The sequence below is a fragment of the Aythya ferina genome (assembly GCF_964211825.1).
Source record: "Aythya ferina genome assembly, chromosome: 2".
Classification (NCBI taxonomy): Eukaryota; Metazoa; Chordata; class Aves; order Anseriformes; family Anatidae; genus Aythya; species Aythya ferina.
This window is the reverse complement of record NC_140297.1, coordinates 53,550,291-53,570,104: the sequence shown is the minus strand read 5'-3', so window position 1 is coordinate 53,570,104 and position 19,814 is coordinate 53,550,291. Positions and strand designations below refer to the sequence as shown.

The window sequence follows — 19,814 nt, the reverse complement described above, 5'->3', positions numbered from 1 at the left end:
CTACTTACCTGCTGAATAAGAGAGATTTAATTGCTTTTGGTTTCTGGAACTCTCCTCCTGTTCGTCATACGCTGTTTGTTGCCAGCTGCTAACTAGAGAGCCAGACGATAGAACAATTATTCTGGAATATCTACTCAGTGCTGCTACTGAATTTTCAGCTACACTGTCCTAAACTCTGAACTACTAATTTCTTTTGATAGGACTAATGGAAAAAATATTTTCTCTGCATCTGGATCTTCAGTTTCTGGTCGGAAGATAAAGACTGCATTTAGACGTAGAAAATAACCGGCTGATACGTAAAGCAACTTTCAAAGCAGCTGCTACCCTGCATTGTTCGATTGTTGGGATCATACCTCATGCTGGGATAGCTGAAGTCAGATCTGCTTCAAGGACTGTAAAACTCTGCTGCCCCTTCCTACCCTCCCTCATTTAGTTCTTTTGTAATGAGTAGAGTTGGCAACAGAGCCCTTCTCAAGCGAAACTATTCTAGAATCCGGCAAGTTATCTCTTTCACGGACTCGGCATGGTCCGGCTATAGACATGAGTATAGCCTGCACAGCGAATGGCTTGTACAATACCTCTTCATCTGCACCACTATGTGCGCTCATCCGCGTTTACTGACGCCTCCAAATTGTAATTATATTAGTGAGGGATTCTGTATAGAGTAGAGAATGTTTTAATGAATGATTTCTATGCTGAGTTTGTGCTGGTGTATGTGTGAAGTGAGTGAGTTTGGGTGTATTGTGCACTAAAATTTTCTGATAGAGAAAGACTGAATTAAGAATGATTCATGCTAAGGACTTGTTAGATCTGTAGTTCTCCATTTAATAACTATATATGCTATTTCTATATTTTCATTCTTACAGCCCTTTACCACGTCTCACCTTTGTTATTTTATTATTGAAACGTGTAAATAATTTTGTTTCTCTATGTACTTTTTTGGCATAACAAATCTGTGAAATTGAAATTTTAATTTTGTGTGTTACGGCCATTTTTGTTTAGTATTGTCTCAGATTTTATGTAAATCCCATTATTCAAAGTTGCCTAAATCCATTTAGAAAATCTTTAAAATTGGGAATTCTTAAAGTAAGTTTATTGGCTTTTCTGATCCATTTTTGTTTGGACCAAAAACCAGTATTGTACAAAGTATTAAGTATATATTTTTATATTTACTGAAATGGACTGTGGTGACTTTGGATAATAAGGAAAAGTTTAATATTAAAGCCATGTTTATTACAGTATAATTAACATGTTAATTCATGGGATAAATGCCATCAATAAAAACTATAAAATATTGTCTGGCAGTTTGAATTTCCAATGACAACATCTGCAGTTAGAACTGCACAAGGCAATGCACGCAGCCTGAGTTGGGTGGTGGTACATGCTTTCTGCAACCTCTGCTTTTTGACAGTCTTAAGCTGTCTTTAAGTAAAGAGTTGTGTCTCGCTACAATGGTTGCAGTTAATTTTTACAGTTTCTCACAACCACACAAACAAAAAAGTGATCTTACAAATGTTTACCAGCATTCTAATTGAGAAAGATGAAGCATACCTCACTGTAAATACATGTGTTTTCTGCACTGGTATAGGAGGGAGAAAAGCTTCTCAGAGAACAGACATTCTGGTGAAGGGAGAGAGAGTGCTCGTTTTTCTGAGGACTACAGCTGAACTTTAAGTAAGCCACAGCACATGGTTTATGGTTGAGATCCTGACACTTGCTGCAGCTAGAACCAAAAGCTCCCCTTCCCTCTAGTACCACAAAAGGGAGAAAGGCCTTAAAGTAGTTGCATAAGCTTTAAGCATCTTCCCCTAATGCTGCTTTGTATTTCTACAGCTGCCAGTGTTACAAAATAAGGTACTTTTCTAACCCTGTACTAGACTTGACAGGAAGACAAACTTTAATCTTCACTTTTGGGAAATGCATGGACCTCAAATCAGTATTTCTATGATAAGTGTTTTTCTCTAGCACTTTTACCTACCACATACTCAGCCTACCACTAGAAAACTGGAGTCTTTTCAAGGGAATACGCACACACACACGAGTCAAACTAAAAGTTGAAGTTTATGACAGTACAGCGTATACATCTTTCCCTAGGCAAGTCTGGTGTTTTTCTTTACCTGCTATGGAAGCGGTAGTATTTTCTAACAGGGTAAGGAGATAACTGTCCCTTAAACCTGAAACGTTAGCAATAACCTCTGTGCAACTGTTTTGCTCCTCAGGCCCATCTTAAAGCCTAGTTTCTGGGTCACCACTACAGGAAGTGGCCTAAAACTTCCTTTGGCATTCATACTGAGAGTGTAAGTAGGCAACACACACCTTAACATCAGCTTTAGTCAGTTCTGACAGCTTTAGCTCATCAGGGTGATAGCTGTTCCTCAACTTTTAATGTTAACACTCATGTCAAGGGTGCAATTCTTTGAAAGAACAGTGAAATAAGCTCTCTTGGGTTCTATTTCAGCTGCATGCACTTTGAGGGGTCAATTAAGCAGCAACACTGGTCTTTACAATAGCATGGGAAATGAAGATAGATGCAGAAGTTGCCTTAATGAACAACACCGTTTGTTAGCTCAGAAAGAGTAACATTAATATTCTGCATTTTTTTTAGTTTATTTCACCTAAAGAAATAGAAACAAGAACCCGTAAAAATAATTCTACCACCAGCCTCCAAGATTGAAGGTAGGGTTAGAGCCAACAGCCTCAGGGAGGGACAGACAAAAACTGGGTGTTGGAAGAATTCCAAGCTCTTACTAAGAGAGGAATAAAACATCAGCATTGTGGTGTGCAGTCCTTTCCAAGACACTAAATGACATAAGAACAAATTACCAGAGCTATGTAATCATGCAAAATATTAGGCTTTTTTATTCAGTAGTTGTTATTCTGAATATACAAACAATTAGCCAGAACATAAAGTGAACATAACCAGTATTTGTACTTCTGTGGATTTATACCCATGACACGCATTTCAGTTATTATTTTCTGCATGCTCCTGAAACTCATTCAATTGTTTTGCTTGGTATTATTCTGTGCAAGAAAGAGACGAGCGCTTTCATTCCGACCAGAAGCAGATGATGTGTACTGTTCACAGCTCCAGAATTATGTACATGCCAAGTCACTAACACTGCAGTGTAACGCAGCCTTCCCAAAGAAAAAGCAGCTAGTGTTTCACCTCTTCATGAGCTCTGACACGTGAAATAATGACAATGCTTACGAGAATCATGCAAAAAAACTTGTCACATCAATGTTCAGATAGATAAAATACTTTAAGAGGTGAGGAAATGTGCCCTGTGAAGTAATAAACACTGCACATCTGGCAATTTAATTAACATGATTTGCCTCACTGTCTAATACTGCAGTTCCCTTCCCCTCAGACAGTTAGCGATACAGCTCGGGCAACTGCTTGGAAAACAACATTTTCGAGTTACCTGCCAACACCCAAAACTGTAGGAACATTTCTTTTGAGGTGGAGTATTTCTCTGAATCTGCTTTCCCTAGACTGACAAACGGAACAGCACCTAGCTGCAGTTAACAGTACAGCCGCTTACTTCCCTGTCAATCTAAGGTTAATACTTCAGATTTACTGCGTCTTGTTTCTCTCAAACTTCTTTGGCATTTGTGAAAACTCCAATACTTTGAAGGTAGCTGCTGGCACCATACTGGAGCAACCCATTTCCTTTATCTTCTGAATCATTCTGCTTTAATTTGGGCAAAAGATTCCGATGGTCATCTCAATTTCAGTTTTGGGGTAGGTCTTTGTTTCATTTGGGGGTGGTGCTCAAAAAACAGTCTGGAAATCCATCACCTTTTGGCATCATCTGATTCCATTTCTTCTTACCACAATAGTTCCTGCTACAATATCATAGGCTGTTCTGTTGTGCTGAAAAAACAGCAGTGTAATGAATGCAGGAAAAAAGGAAGCAATAGAAAAATTCTTGATCAAAGCTCTTATTGTAGACCTGAAATGAAAATAAAACATTCGTTGTCGTACTTTGACTTTTCTGCTTAGGTTAGTAGTTAGCCAGCCTTCAGTTTAGTGCCTTGGTTTTTGTATAGCATTAAAAAGACAAAAAACCTGCAGAATTTAGAAGAGATTGTTTTACCACCGAACTTGGAGAATATTCATGATTGCCAAAACAATTCTCAGGTTTTGTGATTTAAAAATCACTCAGTCCAGTTACTGCAAAAGCCAATAATAAAGAAAGAAAATGGGCATTTCCTTCGTAAATCAGGTGCTTTCTGTAACATTACCCCGAAAGCAGCGTAGGCTAAGCGCACTTACGTTGTCATGCTGACATTTGAGGAAGGAATGACTAGCACACGGCTGGGAGCAACGAGTACAGATGTGTCACACGTCACAACTCGCAGTCCGAGCAAGAACTTCCCTGGGGTAGCTCCTCCTGCTCCCCAAATACAGATTATCTGCAAAAGAAAAGTTCGTTCAATCCCACACAGCACAGTGCTGTCAATGGGTTTGGCAAACTTGGTCTTCATCACAACTGCGTAAAAGCTACACAGCTTCACGAAACCCAAAATAAAGAGGACTTACTTCATCAGCCAACGATGACAGAATTTTATTTTTTACCTTATTCAAGAACTGACAACTGTTAGTTACAGACACTACTATTTGTGAGTAATTACCTCATAGAAGCAGACTAATAACCTGTAGATGAGAGCTACTACCATCATTTTCTGCAAGTCTTCCATGGATGTATCTTCATCTATTTCTTCTATTATGTAATGCATAGCAAATTTAGAGATGTCCCTGTTCAAAATAAGACAACTTGAGTGAAAAAACACAACAACAAACTGAGCTTATTTGACCCTGCTCCCACTACTGGTGTTTAATATTAGAATTTACTCCTTTAGTTCTCGTATTAAAAAGCTCCTCAACTTCTTGCAAGGTACACAAGGGTTCTGCAATAATCTAACTGCACAAATGGAATGGATGCAAGTCACTTCTTTACAGGGAGGAAAAAAAAAAAAAAGCATTCATAAATGCCTGGGAGAATTTGCAAGTCACCCTAGGAAAGCAACGGAGCTTTATCTCCTGTTGCATGACCAAGACTGATTTGTCACTCTCCAGTCCCTACAGCTTCCACTGTGTGCTCCTAGATGCAGGCACGCGGACATACAACTGGAAGGTTTCAACTTTAGCAATTGCAGCCTTCAGCTATTTACCCTAACAAAGCTACGCAAAGCATCCATTTGGAGTCAACTGTGTATTTTCACAGCCCTACAGATTTAACATTATGACCCAGCAGTGGCATGGACATGCTTTCGATGCAGTTAGACAAGGACTTGTCAGACTTCAGGATCAAAAAAGATAAGGCTTTGAACATATTATAAGTTAATTCAGAAAGTAAGAGATGCCTTCTCTTTCCATCACCTCCACTACTTGGCAGAAGCAGTGCACACAGTTCTCCAACTTCCCAGGACTTCATTTTGCATCATTTTCAGCCTACTAAAATCAGATTAGAAATACAAGCCATCAGGTAGGAGTTGGAGATTTTGGCAACTGAATAGCACTGAGAGGTCGGCATTTTATTTGCGTGTTTATTTGAACAACCAACACTAATAATATACACTGACACAGTGATTGCTTGGGTTTTAACCCTCTTCCACGCACTTTTCAAGCATCAGTTCAACCTAGGTGAAAGATGTTTTCCATACACTATCAGCTTACATTTGGTCACCATGGGGAAGGCTCTTTTAGCAGAAAACTTGGATTCAGAAATGTAACTGTACTCGTACTCCAACCTCTGGTCCCCTAACCAGGCACAAATATTTGATTTACACCAGCCTAAGTAGAGGAACTCAGTGAGCTATGTGACACCTACCATTAAAGAAGCAGATAGTCTTAGAGGTAAGCAATTGTTTCTGACCTTACACACGCAGACTTTCAGTGCCAACCACACCACATACACAACCACACCACGACACCTCAAAGAGCTTAAGGCTGTGTGTAACAAACCGTTGAGTTATTCTACTTACTTTATCCCACTGAGGTGCATAATACTTAAAACAATGGTCGCTTTGATGAAGAAGAGAATAAAGAAATCCACCATCTCTGCTATGAACCTGTGGGCCAGTGAAGGGATAACGAACTCGCGACCTGTAAGAGAAACAGTTAACGTGACCCAGATTGGAGTGCTCTAAACGAAGAGTTTATTGCCTGTTGGCTGACTCTCACTAAACCACGATTGTCATCCTGGGTCACACTAAGAAAATCTTCTACAAAATCTATCAACGAGAAATTACCTGAATTATTTGGCTTACAAGAGCCTTCTGAAATTCAATTAAACTCTTTCCGAGCTCAGAGTCCCCTTATAATGAGGATTACCAGCAAAATCCCACCCCTCTGAAGAGCTGAGGCACACTGGAGATGTATCCATTTTTGCATTCTTTCATTTAAAAGAGCCTCACACAGAACCAATTTCACTAAGTCTGAGAGTCTAGATCTAAGGAAGATTCATATAACTCCTTAGCAAGCCCTCAGCCTGTACCAAATAGCAGCTCTCAACGAAAAACGCATCCTGCTTTGTCTCATGTCGGACCCAGGAACAGCAGCCAATTAGTGTATTAGTCACACCTGACCATAAACATTCCTACAGACTGCTTATTAGGACGAAACACAGCAGCTGCCCTGTGATCAGCCAGAAAATGTAACCCATTTCTCAGCGTAATTGGCCAAGGGCAGGCTGGGGCAAAAGAAGTATTCACAGGAACAAGCTGTTGCTGCTAACACCACCTCAGAAGGCTAAAGCAGAGGAAACAAGGTTTATCTTCACCAGTTTCCAAAGAGTAACGTTGCGCTCATTAAATAATTAAAAACTAACTTTATCTAGACCCATCCACCATTCAGTATCTCCCAAATCCTGGTAACTCTGCGTTGATGCTGTTGCATAGTAATTTCCTCACGTAAACAATGCTAAAATAGATGCACTGCTCATGGTCAGAGCACGCCCTGGGTGTCAACTCGGTTCTAACTGGGGTTTCCTTCACGCAGCCTGCTCAGCGCCAGAGCCAGCAGGCAGCAGCAGGCAGCACAGGGCCGCCCAGCTGGGTAAGGTTGAAGCCAGGGGCACGCTGTCACTTGGAGGCACCAGGCTCAACAGCTGAATAAGGAGGAAGCTGAGTGTCTGGGGCACGGAAGGAAGGAAGGACTCAGACCCTGTCAAACTCCATTAGGCTGAGAAACCTCGGCAGCCCTTGACTCTGGCACACGTCCACCACAGTGACCCTGTATTAAGCTAGTCATTAAGGGGGGCTACAGTAGTAAGCAGGCAGCGTGTCAGGGCAGCCGAGGCGCCAGCACACTTTTTGTCCTGCTGTTCCCAGCGTAAGAGCAGTAATCTCCTACAGTAGGGCAGGGAGGGGCAAGGGGACAAAGCGTCTTAACCCGAACAAAGCTTGCTGCTGCCCAGAGTGCAATACTGGTGCTCTGACACCCAGACGGGGCTGGGCAAGGCAGTCATCAGCTCCACTTTTTGCCAGCCCCGTTTAAGATCTGCAACATTAACAAGCTGTCACGCATTGCAGCTTAGGTAAGCACGCCGGGCTGTCACCTGCAGGGGCACCAGCATGGAAACGCGTCCTGTCCTGCCCAGCCTGCTGCGGGGACAGTAATCCGCAGCAGAAGAGGAGATGTAATCACTTCAGCTGTTCCAGATACACCACCCGTTTGCAATCTGGAGCCAGGGCACCCATGTAATTGCACGGCTATCGCTGCACCACACGGAGACTTCTCCTAGTATTGAGCACTCCCCACAGCTCTGCTCAGCAGCATTAAGACTGCTTAATGCTCTTAACGGGGCTCTTCGTGCCCCCAAACGCCTTTAGCACACAGAATTTGTTGCTGAAGAACAACATAAGACAGCAGTAAAATAGCAAGGAGCGCTTCAGGCTAGACTTTGCCCCGTATCAGCGCCCGCTTCGATGACTGGCACGATCTGTTCGCAAGCACCCTGTAGTTCCAACTCAGGGCACCACTAAGGAAACCACTCCTTTGTGGGATACCCTTAAATAAAAGCCAGGCTCCCTTCCCTGTCAAAGGCAGGAGATGCACATCAAGGTGCTCTCCCCCTTGCTCTGAGGCTGAGCTTATACAAACGCAGCTGCTCTGTCACGCCGCACTTTGCCCCGAGGAGCAGCAACCTGCCTTTAACCCGGAGCCCGCCCACAGCCCATCCTGGATGTTTTATTTTTTATTTTTTTCCCCATTTCTCAGGGCGATGCTCACCGTCCCTCCACAGCCTCCTGAGGAGACCCCCCGCTCCGCCACACAGCACAGCTCCCCCAGACACCTCCCTGCTCCCCAAACACTCACACCCCAGGCCCTGCCGAGCGTGCCTACGCACTTAATAACACCGAAACCGAGAAATAATAAAAAATAAAAACAAAACAACGCCCCTTTGCGCGCAGCCCCCACTCACCTGCCGGCCGCCCCGCCGGCTCCCTGGGGGCCGTGCCGCTGCCGGGGGCAGCCCGGGGCGTGGGGCCGGGCCTGCTGCCCGCTGCCTGCGGCCAGGCGGGGGCCAGGAGGTAGAAGGGGCTGTAGTAGGCGGCGGTGGAGGCGGTGGAGGCGGCGGCGGCGGCGGTGGCCGCGGCTCCCCCCGGGGCGGCGGGGGCCGGGGGCTGCGGGGCGGCGCTGGCCGCGGCGGAGGCGGCGAGGAGGGCGGGCAGCCCGCTCTGCCAGCTGAGGTAGCCGCAGTACGAGTCCCACAGCCACTGGTGCACCCGCCGGGCGTACTCGGCCGCGCTCAGAGCCTTCCCTTCTGCCGGAGGGGACTGAGGGGGAGGAGGAGGAGGGGGGGGCTCCGCGGGGCTCCTCTCGCAGCCGCCCGCCGGGCCGCCGCCGCCGGCCTCCGCCATCTTGTCCGCCCCCTCCCGCACTCAGCGCCCCGCCCGCCGCGCAGGCGCCAAGGCAGCGCCGCGCCCGACCCAGCGCGGAGGGCGGACAGGTCAACCCGCCGGGCTGGGCGGGTTGTGAGGAGATGGGGGTTGGCCTCTCCTCACAGATAACCAGAGATAGGAGTAGAGGGAATGGCCTCAAGTTGTGCCAGGGGAGGTTCAGGGTGGAAGTTAGGAGACATTTCTGCTCAGAAAGAGCAGTCAGGCACTGGGACGGGTTGCCCAGGGAGGTGGTGGAGTCACCATCCCTTGGGGTGTTCAAGGAAAGCTTGGACGTGGTGCTTGGGGACATGGTTCAGCGGGTGACACTGGTAGCAGGGTGATGGTTAGACCAGATGATCTTGGAGGTCTTTTCCAACCTTAATGATTCTGTGATTCTATGATAGTGACACAGGCTGTAGTCACAGAGAGTTTCCCATTTTTAACACTGCACATAGGACAACTGACCAGAAAAAAATCAAAGAGCACCCTCTCTCAGAGTAGATCCCCATGCAATCCCAACTCATTTAAGAGCTGAAGTAGTTTCTGTGGTGGGAGTCTCTGGTATAGGCAAGCTGAGGTGAATTGACAAAGTGCTTGGCCTGTGCCACCTTAATTAAATGAAATCACACGTTCTGCGCCCATTTTGTAGCTAGGGTTCCGATGGCATGTGTGTTATAACGTGAGACCTGGGCAAAACCAATATGGGTAGCTGATTTGGGAAATATAGTGAGTTTTAGCACAACTATGATGAACAAACAGTGCAGAATGAGAGTAAGGAAGGAAGAAATGGAAAGAAGATAGAGAAGTATACAAAAGAAAACCATGCACTGTGGTAGCTTAGAAGTGACCATCTGATGAAAGACAAGGGCAAGGAGTGTGGATTTATGAAAAAAAAGAAATAATACCTCCCACAGTCCCAAGATCACATGTAAGATACCCCAAAATACATTATCTTAACATGGCTATTAACTGCTGATGACAATCTAGCTTGGAAAAGATACCAATAACATAGCAGAGCTTCCTCCTTTGTAATATTTCACCTTGTCCTTCATCAGCTATAGCGATGAATGAAAATGAAAAAGCTATGGTGATGAAAATAATTTCACTGTTTTTAAATTGGGTTTTCACCACAAACCCATCAAGATGAAAGTGGCTGGCCGTTGTGTGTATGTGTGTGTGTGTCCACATGCATTGTCATGGTTCTCTCAAACCAGATCAGATCTGTAGATACAATTACAAGGTCTCACAGGCTTCACATAATGTTGCCAGTCACATGTAAATTTTAGGGTAACCCCATACCATTTAGGTAATCCCATAACCAGTTGGGATTTACTGTGTAGTTATGTTGGGTATTCAAGGTGAAACTGAATGACTGATGAGAGGGAGAAGGGAATTAAAAGGTAGACAAACAATACAGTATTTCTTCATTCCCATTTTTTTCAGTCAGTAGTGTTTAGTTCTTCTGCCTTCAAAAAAACAGCCCACAAATTCCAAAATTCTTTGTAATGCTGGTGTTCAGATTATTCTATGCTGTATATGATAAAGAGGTGCCATAACAACAAGGCATGCAAGTGATGGGGAACTCACTGCCTTTCTGAGCACAAAAAGTCTAGTTTCACTGCTGTGTGATTGCCACACATGATGGGAGTGTGCATGACCTTCTGTATCACTCTTTTCTCCCTGAAGGGATGCAAGACACAGACTCCTGATGGCTCTTGAACAGGAGGCGTTTATTGCCCTTTTTCACTACTACATATACTTTCCCCGTAGTCCCACGCACTGTCCACGTGCCCAAACCTGTCATACAGTTGTTTAGAGACCTTTAGACACGTGCCTTGAGCCAGCCAGCAATTGGCCACTGCCCAAAGCTCATCTTTAACACTGTAGCCAATTTACTTTATCTCAACCTTCCTCAAGTTTTTGTTTCTAGCGCTTGTTTCCTCATTATCTCTAATTCAGGGACGTGTGAAAGTGTGAAGCCACCTGCAAATTCCTTTCCCACATCTCCCTAGTTTAGTGTGCCTTCTCTTGTGAGCAGAGTCAGAAAGGGGAATGATCTTGGGTAGTTCATTGTACTGGTTGATGAAAATAAGTGGTTGAGTGCCTTGACAGTTAAATATCCTCTTGTCTTGAAAAGAGATTTAGGCAAGAGGAAACCTTTTGAAAGGGAGGTAAACACCTAAAAGGAGATATTGCAGCTTTTAGGAGGAATCTGGAAAGGAATCTTAAACTCTTCCTGTGTGGGTAAGTGCTGAAAAACCAAATCTATCACTTTTGAGTGGGAAGCCTTTTATAATCAACAAGAAGTAACAGAGCACTGGTTTGCTTTAAATCTGGCTATTAGGAGCTACAGCAGTGCTTCTTTGTTCATTTTTGAACAAAGCATCCTGTTCTCAGGGCAAGGTCTTAACCAGTTTTTAAAACCAAGGGTTTGCTGAAGCATTCATCTGGCTGTATGAAAAGTTCAATTCCTTCCTTGCCTGGGGGATTCAGATCACATCTGCCTCACCCTAAAGTGTTCAACTAATAGGAGAGTAACAGGACTCTATTTTAAAAGAGTCCTTGGGTGAGAACTGGTGGCCATTAATCAGCAGCAGCCTCTTGTACTACAAAGCAGCTAATTGCTGTGAAGAGCAACTTGCATACATGCATGCTATGTAAGCATTTGTGTATTTATTTATTTGTATATTTATGTATACAGTAAAATGAAACACAAACCTTGGTTATAGAGATTCTTCGCCACTGAAACTGCAGGGTCACCACGGAGTGAGAACTCTACCCCTTGTTGGGTCAAGCCAAGTACAAAACACTGAACTTGAGCAGAAAAACAAGCGTATGCATTTACCTAAGTAGAAAGTAAAGCATGATATATTTAATTGTAGAGGAATCTACTGCACAGCTGTCCCCTGAATTGAATCAGTTTAGCCTTTCAGTGTGAAACCAGGCTGTCGCGTCCAGCTGAGGATTTTGGAGGGGAGATTGGCTCTCAAGCTACCATGGTCTGCTGAGACATTTTCTTTCTAACATGCAGCTTCAGGTGTGATACATACAGATACCAGTATCCCCGTGGTCACATTTAATAAAAAGACATGGCAAATTAGGCAGAGAAAAAAAAGGAACTTTTCCACCTTCATCTTGGGGTATGTAGGTTTCTAGTGTGGTTGCCTGTATTTAGCAGTATTGTCTGTTTTAAGAGTTGTGTGCAGATTCTTTTATTTGACCTGGTTTGAATGAAGAACAGTCAGAAAAATGCTTTACTCAGGAGTCTGGGAAAAGTAATATCTGTGCCACCAGGAAGCCTTATCAGTTGCCTCATTACCTAACAGCACGTTCTTTACTGTGCCCAGCGAGGAAGTATGAGCCTGCCTCCACTGCAGCAGCACTGGCTGGGTGGAGCTAGAGGTCTGGAGAAGAAAAGTCTCTGGTGGCTGGTGGTACTCAGGTTGGGCCCATGGTAGACAGCAAGAGTTTGGCAAGAAGGGTTAAGCCTAGGAAGTCACCACAGAGTGTGGGGCAGAGAGGTAGAGTGTTGTCTACTCTATGAAAATTTGGCACCCAAACAGATTTTTTTTCAGGATTATTTCAACCAGAAGGAGGGAACAGGCTCTCGTTTTCTGGTAGCCAGGACATTCTTTGGGGTGTGATACTTGTGATTTTCATCTAATGACTGCTTCATGCATCAGGTGCCTGGTTATGGACACCTTCTGAGGGCAGTAGCTACCTAGGGGTGATATTCTCACAGGAATGGGCCCAGACCACCTCCAGCAGGGGCAGTGAACCCATCTGAGATGTCCTTGATAACTGCTCTGCTTGCTAGCACGTCGTGTAGTCAGGTGCACCTAAGCTCCAGTTGTCTGTGAAAAAAGTGGCCGCCCCTTGCACATTTTCGAGTAACATGGAAGGAGTGAACACTGAGTTGAGACCCTGAAGGATTTCAGATGAACAGGTGTCTTTGGGAAGGAAATACGACACACAGATCTATGAAGATGCATTCAGTACAGTAACACTGAAGGAACTTGCGCAGATCCAGAAACACTGGGGACTCAAAACTAGTTAAGAACTATGAGTAACAGCTATGGCACTGGGAAGCCTTAACAAATACCAAATTCCCTAGGACACTGACAAGATTTCTGGTTTTCAAATGCAGACTTGAAATAACTTACCTTTTAATCATTAACAGCTCTGCTAAATATTAGTTTTAAGTTCAATCCGGTATTTTTAATGAGATGTGCTTTTAGTGGGAATATGCTTAGTGGTGTTCAGAAACAAGCTGAGATTAATCTTTCATAACGAGTAAATGCTTTTTTCTTCTTCCTTATTCATCCCACTCAAGCCTCCTCCTTGTACCGAGATGATCATTTTAAAATCAGAGTAGTCTTTCCATGTCTTAACAGTGACTTTTGGAGAGTAGGGTTTCCCAGCCCCTTGAGGCACGGCGTACACAGCCCCTGCAGATGCTGTGGTCCAGCAGTTTTTCATTGTCGGTAAGAGTTTGCGATTGCCAGGGCCTCAGCTGGTTTCTGCCATCTGGTGGATGCACGGAGTCACTACCTCAGTGCCTCTAATTTCCGCTAATCCTCAGCAAGCGATATTCTGATCAGCTAAAGTACTGTCACAGACCCCCAGACTGGCTGCGGAGGGAAGGGACCTCTGGAGGCCACCTGGACCTCAGGCAGGGCCACCTCGCCCAGGCTCTTACTTGGCACTTCCCCTTGTTGCACTCCATGAGGCTCTGTTTAAGGCTCCATTTCGGAAAGCATGAGATCTGTGGAAGCTTCTCAGAGGGAAAATGCTTTCTACATTTGAACACAGTTAAAATCTCCTGTATTTTACGGCTGATTCACAGCCTGGTAAATATCTGACCCAAGCAGGCTTATTAAAATGAATTACACCACTGGGCTGATTACACCAGACACATTGGTTCCGTAACAATATATGCACCAAAAGTACTGTTTTTAAAGTTTAGTTGTACACAAATTCATGTAGGGAGGAATCAGTCTTGGGTTTATTTTGTTCGCGTGGCATTCCTTTGTATTTTTGAAGGCAGGCTTCAGAGAACAGTCCAATCTACTGAAAACGTGCGACAAATATTTTTCGTGAGGATCGGAGCTGGCAGAACACGGTCACAGATTTGTGTCCCGTGGCTGACCATGCAAACTGGATAACAGGTATTTGCATATTTACAACGTCTGTCTCCCATTCCACTTTCCTGGTGTCTAACACTGTGTGATCTCCTGCAAAGCAGCATGTGGCTTCCTGTCTTTGCGATGACTCCGTCCCTATTCTATTTTTTGAAAAGCAAAAACCAGAATGCAAACCTGATAAACTTGCACCAGGTCACGATCATCTCCCTAGACATAATATCTGGAAAATACAGGTGTAGCTAAAAGTGAGATTCATGAAAAGCTGGATCCTGTGGTTGTCGCTGAAGTCATAAGCACAAAATACCAGGTTTCTCTGCTAGCCTGCAGAATGCCCACCGTCCACTGCCCGCTGGATTGTGGCAGCAGAAGTGACAATGCTCATTGAGATGGGAGGAGGAGCTGCTCGTTCTTGGTTCAGGCTTTGAGGCAGCGTTTAAGAAGGGGAAAGCATAGAGGAGAAAGAGTATGATACAGCAAGCTCCAAACAACTTTGTATTTAAACAAGTACATTTTCCTTTTTATTTCATAAGAAGTTTACTGTTGAAAAAATGGTATGTACTAAAGCAAACACCTTATACACATAGATTCGACATCAGATAGCAAAACCTTGCAGACTGTGCACTACTGGTTGTTGTGTTATATTGGGCTGACAGTCAAAGATACTGAAAAACCCTCAAGGATTAATGTACTTTCAAGGTAAATTAGGCACAAAATTAGCTTGTAACTAGCTCTGCAAGCATCTCACGGTGATTTCACCATTACAAAGTATTACAAGTGATCAAAAACATGTGCTGACTTTAAATTTTTAAAATTTTATTGGTACTATGTGCTGAAATAGTACAAATGTATACAACACTCCACCTTTGTTAAAAAAGCATGTACAATAGGGACTATAAAGTAGAGTCAGAGGGCTAAACAGGGCCTGTATCAGGGCTCAACTAATGGCATAAATTCCTGGCTTTGCTTTATGGCCATTTTTGAAACTGAGTAAGGCTTACAAATGCAGGGAAGAAACAGAAGGATATTTTGGTGGATAGGAGCCACAACAGCAACATTTTAAAGGAAGATTATCAGCAAGCAAATTAAGTGGTATCTGACGTATGCCTCTCTCAGTTTTCTGAAGAGGATGCGAGATACGCTGTCAGATTTTGAAGAATGAGAGACTGTCTCAGAAACAAAAGAAAGAAGATATGAGTATCAAAAAACTTTCAAGTGATTTGCTGCAAGGTTTTAACTTAGATGAGGTTTTAGTTTAGAAAGAATTACTGATTGGCAAGAAATGAGAGGACAACAGCAAGTCTGTGTGGACCATAATAAAACCTGTCTTCATTGAAAACATAGGGATCTTCTAAATATACATATTAGAAAAGTGTTTGATTAAAATATCATGTTTTTTCATCTTCCACTAGCAAAATGTATTGCTGAAGGTTGTTCTTTTTTTGCTTGCTTAAAAAACAAACCAAAACCCCATTATGATTGCCACAGCACTACGAGGAGCCAGTAGTTGCCTCTAGGGGTGCATTCTTACTGCATTGTACAGGAATAGCTTAGAAGGTAAAAATAAACGTTGTAGAGTCTTAATGCTGTTTTTGATTAGCAAAAACATGAAAAGGAATGCACTGAAGCCATATGATGACGAAGTGGATCATGCAGCATTTCGGCTCTATGTATAAAGTATTTCAAACCCATGGTGTGCCTGGAGGGTGGGGGCGTTACTGCGTTGCATTCACATGACATCATTTAGAGTTAAAATTGGAAGTGAAGGCAAACTGTGGAAACCTGAAAAATACTGGGATGCCTAACAAAAGCGTGCCAGATGAGTTATTGTTCCTAGCATGCAGAGCTAATGCTTGAAGGCCTATCACAGCAGTAGTAACTACTGCTGCTCCTAGTTCTTTACATTACTGCTTTGCTTATGCTGGCTATGGTCTGATCACGGTCAGCAAGCGCTGCGTGGTGTCGGGAAGTTAACCCACAATCTCTGCAGGTTCAGTGACCAGCTTGGATCCATCCCACGCTGTCTTGAACTGTTCAGGAACCGGAAATTCTTTCTGGTAAGAAACAAAAGCAGCAGCGATGGTTAGATAAACAGTGGGTACCTCCTGAAAACTGACGGAATACCCGTTAGTGCTACATGACTGGCAAAGCATTGATAGCTCAGACACGCCGGGATTACAGAGAGGCTTTCCTCATTACCCTAGGAAGCTATTTCACAATGCCACACAGGAAAAGGCCTTGTTGCTACCCAGTTTCAACTAGCCTTGGGATGGTGCAGCTTTGTCGTAAGCCCTCTCACACAATTATTTGGAACAACTAACTAAATAAACCTCACGCCAGAAATGACTTTAGACTCCATCAGTGATTGGCCTGGAAGACAGCAGAAAGGATTTCAGCATGGAGATTTAGCTAGGAGACTTAATTTTAAGGAGGAAAACAATAATATGATACAGAAGAAAAAAATCTGATAAAAACATCCTATCATTTTACATGTGATATACTTCAAGAGATGCTTTGTGGGATACACAACACAAAGCAGAACTTTGAGGAAGGTCTTTGTCCATTCTGTGCATGCAGTGAAAGCAGAAGAGATCCGTGGGTCTTCCTCAGATCCCAGTAAACAGAAGTGTGGAGGGAAGGACTTTTTCTTCCAGATCTCTCAGTGTTTTGATAGCCAGTAAATTCAGATATTACTGGTGTTTGGGGGAGAAACTCATCAAAGAGACCTTTTTTCTATTTAAGGAGTAGGTGAATATGAACCCACCAAAAATTGTTCTCTTAGCTGTCTGAAGATGGGCATCCAATAGTCACTTTTGGAAATGTGGAGCATCCAAATTCTCATCATGTATTTTCTTTCATAAAGCCTAAACTCTTCTACCATAAATATTCCAGAGTGAAAGGTCTGTGAGAAATTCTGTCTACAGCCATCCAGTGCAATTTTAAAACTCTCTTGTTGAACTGTTACGAGTGCACTTCACCTCCATGATCCCTTGCTGGTGTGTGAAGCGACAGAGCATGACTTTTCTTAGAAATGCTGGAGGGCCAAGGAGGAAAGTCTCACTAGAACGAGGAAGGAGCCTTTGCATCGGCAAATGCAATCCTCATGTTTTGGTGACTTTTGAGAACAACCTTTTGGAAAATTCTAGAAAAAGTAGGACAAATGCTACCCATATAGCAGCTTTAGAAAAAAACGAGTATATAATACTGTAGTAGCAATATATTTAGCCAAGCTTTAGCATCATCCTCTTCAGGCCTGAGTGCTCTCATATAATGTTGTGAAGTGAGTTTCTTTCAGAGATTATGTTTAGTTACCAATTTAAAAAATAAAATTAAATGGACAGGAGATGAAGCCATCACCTGTCAAAATGGGAAGAAATAGTGTCCAATCTTTAAAACTACTTTGTAATCCAGAAAAAAAAAAAAAAAAAAAAAAAGTGTTTTCTGCACTGATCACTGAGATACTGGTACATAGAAATTCAATTGTTTTGAATGTTTTTTGGTGAGGCTAATACATGAGGAATGTTAGCTTTTACTTTCCTAGCAGTTTTAGCTACCAAGACAAGTTCGGTGGGGGAGAAAATCCAAAATAATCTCACTCACATAATCACCATCTTGGGGGATGAGGACGTTCATCTCAGAGGACTTGGCACTCACAATCTCACAATCTAACGATTCCTCACTGAGGTAGATGTGGCAGCCTTCTGTTTTGTTAATAGAAATGGTTGGCACTTTCCCCATCACCTGCAGAAGGAAATATACTTATTATCAAATCTTGAAAAGCAAACAGAGATACTATTCATAAAATCCTTACTGCCTGCAGGTCTAGTTTTGGCCACCAGCATCTCATTTGGATCTTAGCTGCCTGCACGGTGCTTATATTTGGGATGGAAGCTGTCTGTTTGTTAGCCACTGAAGTTCCTGGCGGTGGTGACAAAGATCTATATGCAACAGCAAACTTATAATACGCAGCAAACTTTTAATATATGGTTGGATGAAAGTGCTTTCTCCATTCTCTCTACTTCCAGTGACATTTTTGTGCTGAAGCTTACGCAGTGTTCACCTTGTTCATCAGTGAGACTGGTAAGAAACCAAACGCGTCAACTCCAACCCATTCTGGGCAAATGAAAGATCCCAGCCTACAGCACCACTCACAAGTGTTTTGTGATGCGTTCTAAAGACTTCAAAGCTCTTCCAGGTTTTACAGCACACAAAGAGTTTTTGAGCACACAAAGGGTCTTTATCCCCTTCAGGCAAGATTCAGTTCTAAAAAAAGTACGGAGATCAATTTAATTAAATCTTTAAAGATGCTTCTTATGTCACCTGAAAAGCAAGCAAAGGATTTACTTGAGGGGAGAAAGGGAAATAAATCTTCCCTTGTTTACAGTTCTGCAGATTAAAAGATCTCCACCTGGCCTGATGGTTGTCAGTAAAAATTCCTCCTCCTCCTGCCCTCTCTGGCAGGGGCCAGGGACAGCAGTACACTCTGGACGGTGTATCAAAAGGGCAAAGCTTATTTTGAGCCATAAAGCAGGAATAGCATGTGATAATCACATACTTGCAAACACACAAAAAAATAATTTAAAAAAGTGTGTCTCTCATCATTCAAATTAAGAATATAATTTCAGCTTCAGTTCCTCAAAGTGGCAGCAAAGAGCAAGTTGTCTGTCCTTTGCATCCCACCTGGATCCCAAAGTCTGTTCTATGTTTTAATGCATCCTAAACTGATCTTTCTTTTCTTCAACAGGGTGTCATGCAACACAGAGAAAAAGGAGGGTGTGTGTAGTGTAACAGTTTTTGCAAACATCAGGCAAGAAAAAAAAAGCCTCTGGGAAAAAGGGGATTGAAGTAGAATGGCATTGAAGTAACTATAACAAAATCTGTAGGGTGAATTTACTGAAATTTGTTGCATTAATGTATCACGTATTTGCAATTTATGAGCTCAGGTCTTCAAAATACTGAGAAAATTGAGGTTCTGAGCACTTGGCACGCTCAAACCCTGCAGAAGCTGCCTGCTTCAAGCAGCTTATAGCCAGACTTTTAAGTGGAACTCCACTCTGCTCCGTGGCGTAGAAGCCTTATGCAATATTCATAGAACCTGCTTAATCAAAAGAATTTTTGTTCTTAGAAAAGATATTTCCCCTTTGTTTGAATATTAACAAGCTGTGTTTTTGCTATTCATTACATATGAATTTTTCATCTCTCATGAATAGTTCTGGCGGTAATGATTAAAATTATTTATTTTTTTAAAAGCACTCAAATGCGTGGGATCTTTAACCGCCTGTGCCATGAGAAGACATGTAGTGATCATGAATAAAACTGCTTGTGCGAGTTCAGAAAATGATGCACAGCTGGTAACAATGTCAATCACTTGCAAGAGTTTCAAAATATGAAAAAAAAAAAAAAACTTGCTATTTTTTACCATGGTGGCTGTGACCAGCATTTGTGAGGCATGGAGCGGGGTTGTCTACTTTGAAAGTCATACAGCAGGCACAGCCTTTTAAGCAAAAGACCTCACCTTTCATCAAGACTGGCATTTTAATGTAATTTAATATATATTTCCTTCCCTTTTCGCTTAAAATACATCCCAGTTAAGTGAAATACATCCGAAAGATGTACTTTGCTTAATACATCCCAAAGGCCTTTCCTGAGACTTGCTTGTGTTGGTTGGACACAGCCCAGTATCAGATCATGTACGGTCAGTCCCCTGGAACTGAATAAGTGAAGTGCCATAAATGTCAGGCAGGCTGCCTGGCAATAAATACCTTAACTGGGGGAGGCAGAGGG

General features: G+C 43.1%; 3 protein-coding genes across 9 annotated transcripts in view; 1 reads left to right on the top strand and 2 right to left on the bottom strand.

The window, feature by feature from the left end:
• The window catches only part of NUP153 (nucleoporin 153), a 44,090-nt gene extending 40,657 nt beyond the window's left edge, over positions 1–3,433 (top strand). For all 7 annotated transcript variants that reach the window (XM_084510039.1, XM_084510036.1, XM_084510034.1 and 4 more), the window contains one exon: positions 201–3,433. In XM_084510039.1, the coding sequence (XP_084366165.1) occupies positions 201–285 (85 nt within the window). In that variant the 3' untranslated portion in view covers positions 286–3,433. The remainder of the gene's footprint in view (positions 1–200) is intronic.
• Positions 2,834–8,891, bottom strand: FAM8A1 (family with sequence similarity 8 member A1). The gene is made up of 5 exons (XM_084510040.1): positions 8,430–8,891; positions 5,989–6,109; positions 4,636–4,759; positions 4,277–4,416; positions 2,834–3,953 (listed from the first exon to the last, which is right to left on the bottom strand). Exons 1-5 carry the CDS (start codon positions 8,866–8,868, stop codon positions 3,809–3,811), a joined length of 969 nt encoding a protein of 322 aa, XP_084366166.1. The 5' UTR covers positions 8,869–8,891; the 3' UTR covers positions 2,834–3,808.
• Positions 8,892–14,522: 5,631 nt separating this feature from the next.
• Positions 14,523–19,814, bottom strand: part of CAP2 (cyclase associated actin cytoskeleton regulatory protein 2) — a 63,838-nt gene continuing 58,546 nt past the window's right edge. The window contains exons 12-13 of the mRNA XM_084508390.1: positions 17,631–17,771; positions 14,523–16,084 (exon numbers count right to left, since the gene is read on the bottom strand). Coding sequence (XP_084364516.1) covers positions 16,001–16,084; positions 17,631–17,771 — 225 coding nt within the window. The 3' untranslated portion in view covers positions 14,523–16,000. The remainder of the gene's footprint in view (positions 16,085–17,630; positions 17,772–19,814) is intronic.

Excerpts from the sequence above, each read along its gene's own strand:
- FAM8A1 (XM_084510040.1), bottom strand. The coding sequence starts at position 8,868 with ATGGCGGAGGCCGGCGGCGGCGGCCCGGCGGGCGGCTGCGAGAGGAGC. Across the intron at positions 6,110-8,429 it reads GCCGGCGGGGCGGCCGGCAG|GTCGCGAGTTCGTTATCCCT; the intron begins GTGAGTGGGGGC and ends TTTCTCTTACAG. Across the intron at positions 3,954-4,276 it reads TCAAATGTCAGCATGACAAC|GTCTACAATAAGAGCTTTGA; the intron begins GTAAGTGCGCTT and ends TTTTCATTTCAG.